General features: G+C 45.3%; 1 protein-coding gene across 1 annotated transcript; it reads right to left on the bottom strand.

The window, feature by feature from the left end:
* Positions 1-3,292: 3,292 nt before the first annotated feature.
* MRPS30 (mitochondrial ribosomal protein S30) lies at positions 3,293-10,600 on the bottom strand. Its single transcript, XM_028528885.2, has 5 exons — positions 10,021-10,600; positions 8,584-8,729; positions 7,737-7,842; positions 6,220-6,396; positions 3,293-4,312 (listed from the first exon to the last, which is right to left on the bottom strand). Exons 1-5 carry the CDS (start codon positions 10,598-10,600, stop codon positions 4,023-4,025), a joined length of 1,299 nt encoding a protein of 432 aa, XP_028384686.2. The 3' UTR covers positions 3,293-4,022.
* Between the last annotated feature and the right edge of the window lie 2,532 nt (positions 10,601-13,132).

The raw sequence follows: 13,132 nt of genomic DNA on the forward strand, positions 1-13,132 counted from the left end.
TCTCAAACTAAGTGATTCTGCCAGGGCCCCCGCCTGGGGGGTCTCCTGTTCTAACTTCTGCCCGCCTGCTCTCACAAAGCTGTCAAATGCCGCTCCCCCTGTCAGAGCCTCTACTTAGGGACCAAATCCCCCCTTCACAGCAACAGCAGGCCCAATAGAGACCCCCTTTCTGGATGTGTGTCCTTCCAGATGTCAGTCTGCCAGTCCGCCTTCTGTGAGCTCTCTAACACCTTCAAGTTCATGTTTCCAAATAATCCAGTTAACTGTTTAGGGAAGCAAAATTCAAGATGTTTTTGTGTGTTTGTTTGTTTTTAACAAGGTGCCCTTGCAGCTTCTGGCCAGTCTGCTTCTGAGCCTCCCTTTGGGCCCTTCTCCGGTCGGATCGGGGCTCAGCCCCGTCCGGGCACCTCAGCCCTCCCTCCACCGCTGGGGATGCAGCCCTGGAGCCCACCTCACTGTGGGTGGAAAGGGGAACTAAATACCTAGTGCGGTGTCCCGACAGTCTCTGGGTGCCAACTTGGGGTCCATAAAAATGGACACAGCTTCTCCCAACCTCATCATCGAACTCTCAAAACGGAAGTCGGGGTTCACTCTGCCCTTCAGGCCACACAACAGGACAAGGAGTCCACGAGCTCTGCCAGATAACTTCACATGTCACCCTGTCACTCAAAGACCACGCCTCACTGCGTTTAAGTATCCCAAATGAATCGAATTCTTCTGAGCTTCTCATTACTGCAATGCTTGGCATTGGGAAATTGAGATTTCCAAGGCCTAAAAAGTAATTGTAAAGATTGGGGTTATCTCCGGTAAAACCAGTTCTTAATAGCTCCCTGGATCTCCGGGTCATAAGCTCAGTGCCTCGGAAACGAACATTCATCAGAAGTGAGCGAGGGACGCCCGCTGACGTCCCCCAAAGAGAACTAAGAAGTGGGAGGACCGGGACACACCGCAGGGGGTATGTTTCCCCTAGAGCAGCGGTCCCCAACCTCTCTGGCACTGGGGACCAGTTTTGTGGACGACGAGTTTTCCAGATTTCCACAGGCCAGGGTGGGGGTTAGATGGGAAGGTTTCGGGATGATTCAAAAGCACTATCTCCAAGCTCACCTCCTGCTGTGCGGCCCAGTTCCGAACAGGCCCATACCAGTACCCACCAGACCGTCCACCAGCGGGAGGTTTGGGGACCCCCGCAAAGGCATCCGGCACTATTTCCGGCTCCCGTCTAGTCTTCACATGCAAGAATGTAAACCTGGGGTCACCAGATCTCACAATCTTTCAGAGGAATCTGAAATGTGGATGTTTTATAACCCCTCTCTTTTAGTGTTGACAATTAGAACAGAACCCCACCCTGTGCGCAGTCAAGAGGAAAGGCTGAGAGACAGGCTCCCCGCTCCACCGGATTACCGCGCTCTCCGCTGCAAACCCCCAGTTTCACCAGGAGCCCGCTCTGCAGGAAGGGCGAGCCCGAGACCTCGGATGCTAACTCAGAGCTTACAGCGCGCTTTCAGTTCACAGATAAAAGTCAAGTTTCACCTGGGCAGAAGACACGCAGAAACACTTTCCAAGTAGCTAACAGCGCGCAAGCCCTCATTTTCCTAAGATCACGATGGTTTTTAGTCATTCAAACCTAGATTTAAAATGGTGATGAAAAGGCACAGCTTGCTCGTTTGTAAAGAAAGCTCTTCAAGATACATATTGCTGCATTACGTTATCTCTAGGATGTGAATAAGGTGGTAAGGCCACAGCACGGTGAGTGTGGTGATTCCTGTGTTATATATGCGTAGCACAGCTAAAAGTTGCTAAATTTGTGAATATCTTACTTTTACACAATTTTCATAAAAATATTGTGAGGATGCATGTCTGAATTAAAATAGTAAAGCATCAAATTTATAATCATCACACAGATGAATAAAAGAAAAGATGGTTACTTTCTTCCATATTCAGTTTTTCTAAAGTGGTTGATATCTGAGTTTTTGCTGTTAAATCTATATATCGCCAAATAAGCACTGAGGTAAAAACTAAAAAGGTTAAGAAAAAATGAGATCCTGTTTCCACTTATTAATTTGGGTTTCCCATCAATTCATTTCTAAAGAATGTTACACTTGCATTTTAAATCATGTTTAGAAAACAAAAGGTCAAAATCACAACCTACACATTAGACCTCAGACTAATGTACAAACGTATAAAACACGGAGCCATTACTGAATTTCCATGATTAACTCTAGTCTATTAGGATGGATTCTTTTTATTACTGTTGGATTTAGTGTATTAGTTTTTTATTTGGGATTTCTGCATTTATAGTGAAATGTGCATTTAACCTGTATGTTTTATAGTGATTTAAAAAAATTGGAATAAGCTTATCAAATGATTTGAGTAGCATTCCAAACTTTAGGTTTCATGGAGATTTTGAACAATGCACGGATAAACTGCTCTGGACCCTTGTGGGGAGACATCTTAGAAATATTTTCATTTTCTTTATGGTCCACTTTAGATTCCCATCTTTACTTGATGAGTTAAATATAATCACCTCAGGGATAGCAATGGCTTTTGAACTGAATTGTAAATATTTTAATTACATAGCATTTTAAAAGCACTTTCACATGTACTAACTCATTTAATCCTTGCAACTGTATGAGATTATTTTGTTATATGAAAACCAAAATCAAGAATGGTAACTCCCCTGGCTGGCGTAGCTCAGTGGATTGAGCGCGGGCTGTGAACCAAAGTGTCACAGGTTTGATTCCCAGCCAGGGTACATGCCTGGGTTGCAGGCCATGGCCCCCAGCAACCGCACATTGATGTTTCTCTCTCTCACCCTCCCTTCCGTCTCTAAAAATAAAACATTAAAATCTTAAAAAAAAAAAAGAAAAGAATGGTAACTCCAATTACACCAAGTTCAGGAAGTCAAGTGAAAGCCGAAACTGGGAGATACTTTTCACTTGGACCCTGGTAGGGGGCGCTCCGGACGCCAGTCTTCTATCGAGGACAAATGGAATGCAGAGGCTGGAGCCCAGAACCAGAACCAGAGAACAGTGCCCGTACTCCGGAAACAGCTTCAGTAACAGAATGAAGTGACTAGCACAGGGCGCCCTGGGTAGGAAGCAGCGGGACAAAGATGGAACACGGCACCTTGCAAAGTCAGGACTTCCAAGTGCTGTTCCTTCAGTTTAGCTGCCATTTGTGACCAGTCGTCCCCTGGCTTCTGGCTGAGGCATCTGTCAATATAACTGTGCTCTCTGTCTTGAAAGACAGCGCAGGAAGGAGTAAGAAACGGAGGGAAGGAAAAAGTCATTATTTGTCATATGACTACCGTGAGTAACGGCTTATTTTAAATGTTTACAACATCTGCGTTGTATAAAATAAGAAGTACATGGTTATACAAAGGTAATTCTTTTGGCTCACTAAAAATGTTTTGAATTAATCTTAATTCTCAGCAAGATGAATGACTTTACCAACTAACAACCGATTTGGAAAGATAGCAAACCCAGCTCCCTAATCCTTGGAAGAGAGCAAATAATACCACCTGAAGCATGTTAACATTGCTTCTAAGTGCTAAGGACCTAACTTGTGTATGATTCATCAGTTACACTATTAACTAATCATCTGTTAATTTTAGAAAGTCACAATTCCTCTGGGACTGAGTTTCCTATGTCTGCAAAATACTGTTTATTTTTTAAGGAGTTTAAATAGGACTCTGAAAATTCTATTGTCAGGTTAACAAAGACATTTTTAAAAGGAAAAACATTAACACAACATGTATATAGTCATACGCCATTTGAATTAGTACCTTCAAGTCACCTGTAAAATCACTTGCAATACCAGGTACTGAGCAAAGCCTCAATCACTCTCATCAGCTCATCACACACAAATAAAACTGCTTTAAAATCAACGCACTAGAACTGAAATTAAGTTTGTCAGCATACATTCTGAATGAAAGGTCTAATCACAGGTTAGCATAAGATGTATTTTTATTGTGCTCCAGTACGAGGTCAGCGTTCCCGGAGGCCCGAGTCAAAGGCTTCTTCTTACTGTCCCAACAGTGGCGACCCGCCCTCTGTGGGCCTGTTCAGGAGAAGGCGAACCACCTGGAGCAGCACGTCATCGTTAAAACCTTTCACGTCATCGCCTTCGATGGCTTCGTAGAGAGGCGTGCTTTGTGTCCCCCAACATATATTTTTACGGGTGTTATCTCGGTCAGCTTGCGCGGTCAGCGCCAGGGTGTTTAGCTGGTAGCAGAAGAAGGAAAAGTACTTCCCATCTGTGATCACGCCCTGAGACACAAAAGGTCGGGTGACATCCGCTTCGCTCCAGAATCCTACAGAGGAAAGTGACGCTGGAATTTATGCTGGACTACATTTTACCGAAACAAAACGCACACATTAGAGGGGGGTGAGTACTGCGAACACCTAGATATTCTACCTACCAACTGCCTAAAGATCACAAAGTTTCCCCTATCCATTCTAACCCTGCACTCCATTTCTGCATCAAACTTCCTCCCTCCCCTCCAGCATGCCCAGCTCACGATACGTCTTTTCAGTAATGTCTGCCGTCAACAGCTTGCACCCTGAACTCACTTCGCGTGACAGCAGCAAGCGGCACCAGGCAGACTCCCCTGCATTTGGTGTCAGCCGATACTTCAAAATGGGTTTTATGAGCTGCTGTCATTTCACTTAGCGAGTCTTACGTGATAAGGTTTCAGGTTGCCTTCCCTCGACCACTCAGGTTTTCCAGCGGCTCCCGGCCAGGCTGACTGGCTTTGCTCTTGAACTTGAAACCCTCCCACCGAGGCGAGGCAGTCACTTTATTTCCCCACACTTATTTTATATCAGCCTTAATGCAGCAGTAGATCATATTCTTAAAACACGGAATATTATGGAACACTGCAAAGAGTACTCTATCTTTCACGAACACAGTGTCATTTAAGATCTTCAAAAAAGATTTCTCCCTTATTCCTATTATAGAATGTAAGTCACCAACTCTGAGTATAAGGTTAAAGCATACCTATAAAGGAAAGAAGTGAGCTTGGCAATAAGTAAATCTAAAATTAGATTTTGCATTAAAATTCCTCCTGGGTACGTATATGGGATCAAACTAGTGACATACTGTATCACTTCAGGTTTTGTAACAAAACCCAACCGCCCCCCAATGGGCTCTCAAAGCCCTGAGACACAGCCTCTGGCCTCCTCCCTTCCTTCATTAGCCCTCCTGGTCCTTCAAGACCGCAAGTCCATTGTGGCCTCAGCGGCTGAGTGGCCATTCCTTGTTTCTGGAGGGTCTTCCCCAGGGTCACGCTGAGGCGGCAGCCTATCACCAGGCAGGAGTCCGCTGAAGTGTCACTTTTCCAGAGACCTCTTCTGCGCTATGTTCACGTAGATTCTGCCCCCCATCTCGTCTCCACCTGTATCCCATAAACCGTTCCACCCCTTTTGTAGTAATCTTCTCCACGGTTATCACTACTACCTATTAACATGACCTGCTTCTTATCCCCGCCTCTTCTCGCTAGACTGTAAGCTCCAGAAGAGTGAGATCTGCTTATCTTACTCAGCACTTCATCTCCAAGGCCAACAGCGCTTGGTACCTAACAAGCACCCAGTGTTTGCTGAATGAATAAATAATCTCCTAACCCACACCCTAGGAATGGCCGTCAAGGAAATTATGAAGAGCTGTGATTTAATCTACCATTTAACCCACCAAAGCATTTCCTTTTCCAGCTTCAGAAAGCTGCTATCGTCTACAGAGCTGATCTAGTTGGCTATAGTCTTTGACATGCTTGAGAACACCATCAGAAAAAAGTGCATTCCCACAGAAGTGGTCAATGTAAAAGGTCAAATGACCACCTAAGTGCTGCTTGCCAACTGCCAATGTAAAATACTTATTTGTGGATTTTAAAATGACCATATTTTGTGGTAATGCAAGTTTTCTTTTTTTTTTTTTAAGATTTTATTTATTTATTTTTAGAGGTGGGGCGGGGAGAGAGAGAGAGAAACATCAATGTGCAGTTGCTGGGGGCCAAGGCCTGCAACCCAGGCATGTGCCCTGACTGGGAATTGAACCTGCGATGCCTGGGTCACACCCCACGCTCAATCCACTGAGCTACCCCAGCCAGGGCCGTGATGCAACTTTTCAAAACATTAAGATCCAATCCACATTTTAACCAAAAAAATGGTATCAAATTTTTCAAATGTCTGCTGTCTTCCAAGAATAACAACACCACAGCTTTACCTTGATACACAGCCTGGGCCCCGGTCCATGCAAAAAGGCTTGCGATGGCGTTAGCGCGAAACACCGCTTCGATCTGATCAGCACAGTTCTGCTTCAGGAGCCTCTCCCGCTTCAGCTTGTCGGGCAGCAGGTGGAACTGTGTGTGACCGTAACAGTACGGGTCTGCCGTCTTCGACCCTGAAGAGCAGAGCAAAGACAGTTCATCTGAAACGACACGTGGGTCACCTGGGGCACCTGTCCTCCGCACCCATTCCAGGTCCACCTCTCTCCTCTGTGCATTGGGGCATCAGCTGTCACAGTACACCCACGGGAAGGCTACTGTACTCATTGACTGTCCTGATTAGAATAAAGTTACATTTCACATGGAAGCACAATGTGAGCTGTCATCTTGCCGTTCACTGTGACACAGGGTAAGTGAAAAAGAGTGTATGTAAAATAGACTTAAAATCCCTTGTTATTTCAGTTTTTTCAAACCCATCAGTCGTCATAAGGAGCTTGGTTATTCCCCTTGTCATATTCTCCAAAGGATACAAACATTTCATGACTTTAAAAACTTACTTTAGTATTTTAATAATTATACAACTTCTTCCCAATTAAAAAAAATTAACAGATTTTTCTGCTATATTTATTTCTTTGTTTTTTTTTTTTATCCTCACCCAAGGACATGTCTACTGATTTTCAGAGAGAAGGGAAGGCAGGGAGAGCAAGAGGAAAGGAAACACTGACCGGCCGCCTTTCGTGCGCGCTCTGCCCAGGGACGGCACCTGCGGCCCAGGCCCGTGCTCTGAGCGGGGCCGCGCTCACAGCCTTTTCCGTTTGCAGGACGGTGCCCACCCAGCCCGGCCACGGACCAGGGCCGTACGACACTTCCGAGTACAGAAGATAAGGGCCGATGTTTAATAAAATGCTGACATGCTTGACTTTACTGGCCAAGTCAAAAGCCCCCCATAATTCCCTCTCCAAGGCCGCGGTGACTGACAAGGGGCCGTCGGAACAGGCCTGGAGGACTCCTGTGGGCTCCCACGAGTGTCCCACGGGTATCCCACGGGTCAGCAGGAATTGACAGGGGACGGAAAACCAGCAACAGAACACGCTGCGTGAGGGTGGACGCCAGGCCTTGCTAAGTTCACACTCCTGAGGCCACCACACCATGCACAACAAACCGGAGACTTTCCTAAAAAAAGCCAATCACTGCGTCTCAAGTCCAGTTCTGTGCTTTTTCACAAACCACAAATTATTGTACTTTTCCTACATAGTAATATCAACAAAGTTTAACAAGTATAACTATTTTTTAAAGGTAAATACTGCTAATTCAGTAGAACCAAGTAGAACCAAAATTTTAAATGGTAAGCTGAAAGAATATTCTCTTTCCAATTTTCAGGCACATCGCCACTATCTCAGACTATGACTTACATATTGCTCATGCGCTATGTAAACCTTTGGTCACAAGGAACTAATTATGCAAATGTGCACAAGGCACCTGAGACACATGTATGGCACAATACAGAGAAACTTACCAATAAATATGGTATTTTCATATTGTCGTTTGAACAATGGGAGTTTGTCTGGCTTACAATTCATAACAGGGATTTCTATAGGTACAGAATAATCCAGCGGCACAAACTTAAAGAAAAAGGAGTAAGTGAATTAACAACAATGCCAGTATATTATTTTACTCACATTCTTAATAGATTTAAAAATCTTAAATTGAGATGTCTTTGTAAAATGATAACACTACCATGTAACGATGGGCGCAATCCAGCCAGCACCCAGTTCTCACAAATAAAGTTTTATCAGAACACAACCATGCACATTCATTTACATATGGTGCCTGGCTGTAAGAACTGAGATGAGTAATTGCAACTGAGTTACAGCCCCCAAAGCCTAAGACACCTGCTATCTAAATTTTTACAGAAAAAAAATGAGCCAGCCTGACATGGACACACAGACTACCCTAAAATATACTTGTTTTCGCCAAAGGAACTGTAAAAGAACCAGCCTATATGTCTAATAAATGCCTTAATTTATGATTAGGTGGTGTAGGTACTATAAATTACAATACAATGATAAACTATTATCAGCCCTTTCTATTTTTAATATTAACAAAAAATATTAACAAAAAATTTGTATGTTCCTGAAAACTGATGCCTTAACCTCACTTAAAATGATTATTTGACCTTTGGGGAACTCTTATACCATGCAGGTTAAAAAGCTAAAGAAGAATTTCAGACCAGATGTACTTGAATGAAACTCGAAAGGCAAGGACTCCATTCAAAAATTTTTATTTTGCCCAGTCCTTTACCTAGCCTGCTCACGACACTTCCCCAGCAGACAGCCAGAGGCACGCACGCAATAAACCCTTACCTCTGGGAGCTGTCTGGACATTCGAATCTGGTTGTTAGGGGTATCGTTTATTTGGTATCTCAAGGCATCAGTGCGACCTTTCCGATGACCATGACGGATAATTTCTTCACCACGCCACCAGTAGAAGTGAACTGGACGTTTACAATCTATCAAAAGACATTCAAAATGTTATCACTTAGACTAATTCCGTTATTAGAACACTAAACTCAGCTATACAGAACTCAAAATGATTGTGCTAATTAAAACTATGTCAAAAGTACTCTCCGATGTAAGATAGTGTGGGTTATGTGACGATTTAACTTACGTGATCATGACTTAAATATTTACGGTCCACTTGTGTCACCACTGCACTAAACACTGTAACCAAAGCCTTTCCTCAGCTACACCAGGAATATCACACACCAGAGATAAGAAGTTCAGTAGGAGTCAGAACTGCCCTATGAATGACTAAATCTTCACGGTAACTGTGAAAGGCATGTACGGTGGTCATTGCCCCCATTTTACAGAAGAGGAAACTGAGTCTTGAGAAGGTCAATTTTCCTAGGCCATCAACCAGAGGTCAAAGCCCAAGATGCTTCCCTTAAGACTGCTTTCCAACCAGAGGGAAGTACGAGCACACCCCGAGACTCAGAGGAGCACACATCTCCCGCGATAACAACGTTCAAGGGACACTCACGTGGCTCCTGGGTGGAAGACATAAACTGGTGAACAGGTCAGAAGCACTGATTTTTAAAGCTGTCTGTCCGTCAGTTATTCTTCATGTCTGCACTGAACAGACTTTGCTGTTTACTGGTAACCCTGAATGGCTGGGCTGGAATCCTGACAGCAGAATCCACTAGCTATAGGCTCTTCTGAGTAAGTACATCTTATATTTCTGGGCCTCAAATTTTGTTTTGTTTTTCTTTCGCAAAACAATGCTGCCTACTATAAAGTTTTTGTGAGGATTAATTAGTTGGCACATATAAAATTTAGAACAGGGCCAAGCACATAGTAGGCACTCAATAAGCGTTAAGGTGTTTTAATTAATGAAGCCTTTAATGTTCACAACTCAAAGTACTCTTCCTGTAATTCTCATCTTGAAAGTGAAAAAGATTAATCTAAAAGTTTATACATTGACATATGGCCACGTGAATCTTGGTGGAAGAGCCAAAAGGCAGCCCAGGTCCCTCCCTCTCTCTAGGAGACCCACGTCTGAACCAACACTGCTCCCCGTTCTGCGGGACCAGCACCAGCACCGAGGGCTGGAGTCCTGCAGACCCGAAGCTCCTAGCCTAGGGCTGGACAGTTAGGTGGCAGGACCCAGTCTCCGCACTCCCTGCGAGAAGTCCCAGCACTAAGGGAAAAACTGACAACGAAATGAAGCGGGGGCACACCAGAGATGCAGGGGGTCCCTGCCACCCACGCGTGCCCGCCCCGCGCGGCAAGCCGGGAGCTCACCGAGGGCGGCGTCAGCCAGGACCGGGTTGTGCGCGCTGAGCAGGCCCACGAGGGTGGTCACCAGCTGGTCCAGGAAGGGCGAGGCGAGGGCCTCCCGCTCCCGGTAGAGGGGCGCGGGCCCCTTGCGCCGCAGGTAGAAGTGCTCCTGCAGGAGGCAGTCGCACGCGGCGGCGCGCAGGGTCGCCAGGTCCGGGACCGGCGCGGGCGGGGCGGGCGGCGGCGGCAGGCCCGACAGGTACACGGTCTTGGTGAAGCCCTGGTACCAGCGGTCGGCGTTCAGCGCGAAGGTCTGCGGGTAAACCACGTACTTCATGAACTGCATCTTGGTGAGGATTCGTATCTTCTCGTCCGCGGTCTGGGCCGCGTGCACATTCGCCTGCCACCGCTCCACTCGCCGCTGTCGGGCCGCCTTGCTTTTGGCAGTCAGGGAGGCCACGATCGGCGGGTAGCGCGCGACAGGGGCCGCCGCGACGTCTGCACCGCTGACATCTGGAGCCCCGACAGGGGTCGCGGATGCGCCGTGCAGTGACCGTCCCGGACCTCGGAGCACCAGGCGCCGCCACCACCTGGACGCCGCCATCTTGGCCCGCGGTCCCGGGCCGGAGGTCGGTTTCCTGGATTCTTCCGGCTGGCCGGCCTGAAAGACCAATCGGAAAGCGGATGGCAGCCAACCTTCGGAAGGCCGGCTCTCAGTGGGCTTGGGAAGTCTGCGTCATCCCTGTGCTAGCCAATCAAATCGCTTCCTCAACTTAGTGGCTTTTGGGGCGGAGCCTGGAGCTGAGAGTCTGAAGTTCAGCGCCAGTCAGTTTTCCGCGGGTTGGCTGGTGGGAGTGAAACTTTTAAAACAAGCACCTGCTGGCTTCTCGCCAGACGTCATTTGGGAACATTCGCGCAGAAACTTTTAGCGCTTGGCTAACTTTCCTGGTTTCATTGGTGTATGACTTCTTGTGTGAGGCACGTCATTTCTTTTCCGTTTTAGTTCTCGGGGTTGAAAGTACTGTCCCAACCCCGGCTGGTGTGGCTCAGTGGATTGAGCACTGTCCTCCGAACCCAAGGGTCCCCGGTTTGATTCCCAGTCCGGGCGCATTCCTGGGTTGCGAGCCAGGTCCCTGGTAGGGAGCGCGCAAGAGGCAACCATACTTCGGGTTTCTCTCCCTTGCCTCTTTCCTTTACCCTGTCTCTAGAAATAAAATCTGAAAGAAAGAAAGGAAGAAAAGTACTGTTTCAGTGTGAATTTTGATGATATACACTTGTTTTGTAAGTGATACAGGCATCGCGCATGACCACTGCAAATTTGGGGGAAAATAATTTCACATAGCTCTACCAATTGATGCATAATTTGTTTAAATGATAGGATATATGAAAAGAGAGATATACTTGGATTCCCCAAGGAAATAACGAAAGAATTTTGTCTAAATTTTGCTGTTAAAGTCCATTATTATTTATTTCAACGTGAGTTAATTTCTACTAATCAGTGAGCAACGGTTGATCAATACCTGTGCAGTAATTCTTGAAAGTGTATCTATTTAGGAATATTATATTTGTGTATATTTTAATAATTGGCATTTTGATACCTTACTGGACGGCGTTATTTTCTGTTAAAAAGATTTAATCCAGAAGAAAAACACGGGGAAAAAACCCTACTCCGAATCTCTGGGTGCCAGGACCCACTGTGCTGATCACAACTCTGCGTAAGAAAACAGGAATTTCCTGCGACCCCATCAGCCAGCGCTGGCCGCCTGTAAGGGATGACCACTTCTCTTCAAGTGCTTCAGTGTGACACAAAACTCCAAATCCTGAAATGTTCTCACTGCTTTTCCCTAGGATTGAAATTCTGTGAGAAGTTCCTTGCTTTTCTGTCTCTGGAAATTCCGATCAGCATGCAAATGCCTTTAGAACTGAAATGCAAACATCTCTGAAATAGAAGTAGCTTTACCCCCAGTTATTGGAATTAGTCATGGCTGTTTGTTTTAAAGATGTTACAAAATAACTGAAAATTATCTTAAATCATAAATAAAAACTATAGAAACTTGTGCCAGTTTTTTTGACATAGTGCCAAGCTCTCCTCTGTACATGAATTTATAGGTGTTTTTAATTTATTTTTGTATGGACCACATCCATAGTATATCATCTGTGATTTCAATTTTTGCTTTATTTAACGTGGAGCTAGAACATGCATTTACAAAGCAACTTGAATATACACTCTGTCTTGTCCCTTATGCTTCCTTCTCCTCCTTCCCCCAGGTTCAGCTACTCTCTCGGCTGCATCTAAATGAACAGTACTGTCTGGGGGCAACTCACACTTACCAGTCTCGTTTAATTTTTTTAAAGCTTAGTTTCTGTGGCTTTAAAGCTTAATTTTCTTCTCTCTTTTCATACTCATCCTTTATCACTTTGAGCAATTTTAGTTAGGTTAACTACCTACAACAGTGAAGAAAACCGGTATGAACAGGTCTGGGAACACAGCGATAAGCACGTCTGGCTGCCGGAAACCGGTGCTTTGAGTGCTGAGTGATGCCGTACGCCGTACGGAATAACAGTGTGAGCTGATCTGACGGTTAAGTGGAGGGAATCTTTGAAAGATTCTCTAAATACTTCTCTATGAAGAGCAGAGATGAGCCTTGCAAGATTTCAGGAAGTGTGCCCTGCTGGCTCGGGGAAGGAGATGGATACTGTGAGGTACGTGGTTCGGAGCAGGAGCTCTGGAGTCAGGTTGGTTATGTTTCCAGAGCCACCGCTCTAATCAGTTATGTGACTTGGATGAAGTTCCTGAAGTGCTCCCAGCCTCACTTTATCTGTACTATGGAAGTGATTATTATCTGTCCTGATCTCTTAAAGGGTCCCTATAAAATAAAAATCGAATAAGAGGCACTTTAAGCATTATGTATGTCTTTGTTAATATTTTTATAAGGAACAGGAGGAGGTACATTATCACCACTGGAAACCAGTTAGTTCCCGTGATATAGCAATTTCATTTTCAAAATATCCACTGTTGGAAGAGGATGTAAAGTTTAATTTGTATCAATGTGGATTCAACATTTGGCTCCTATCTTAAACTGTTGTTATTAAGTGAATTATGAAGAATTCACCAGCTGCCAGAATGTCACTATTT

This window comes from Phyllostomus discolor, chromosome 3 (assembly GCF_004126475.2).
Source record: "Phyllostomus discolor isolate MPI-MPIP mPhyDis1 chromosome 3, mPhyDis1.pri.v3, whole genome shotgun sequence".
Lineage (NCBI taxonomy): Eukaryota > Metazoa > Chordata > Mammalia > Chiroptera > Phyllostomidae > Phyllostomus > Phyllostomus discolor.

Excerpts from the sequence above, each read along its gene's own strand:
- MRPS30 (XM_028528885.2), bottom strand. The coding sequence starts at position 10,600 with ATGGCGGCGTCCAGGTGGTGGCGGCGCCTGGTGCTCCGAGGTCCGGGA. Across the intron at positions 6,397-7,736 it reads TGAAAATACCATATTTATTG|GGTCGAAGACGGCAGACCCG; the intron begins GTAAGTTTCTCT and ends TCTGCTCTTCAG. Across the intron at positions 4,313-6,219 it reads GGCCCAGGCTGTGTATCAAG|GATTCTGGAGCGAAGCGGAT; the intron begins GTAAAGCTGTGG and ends TTTCCTCTGTAG.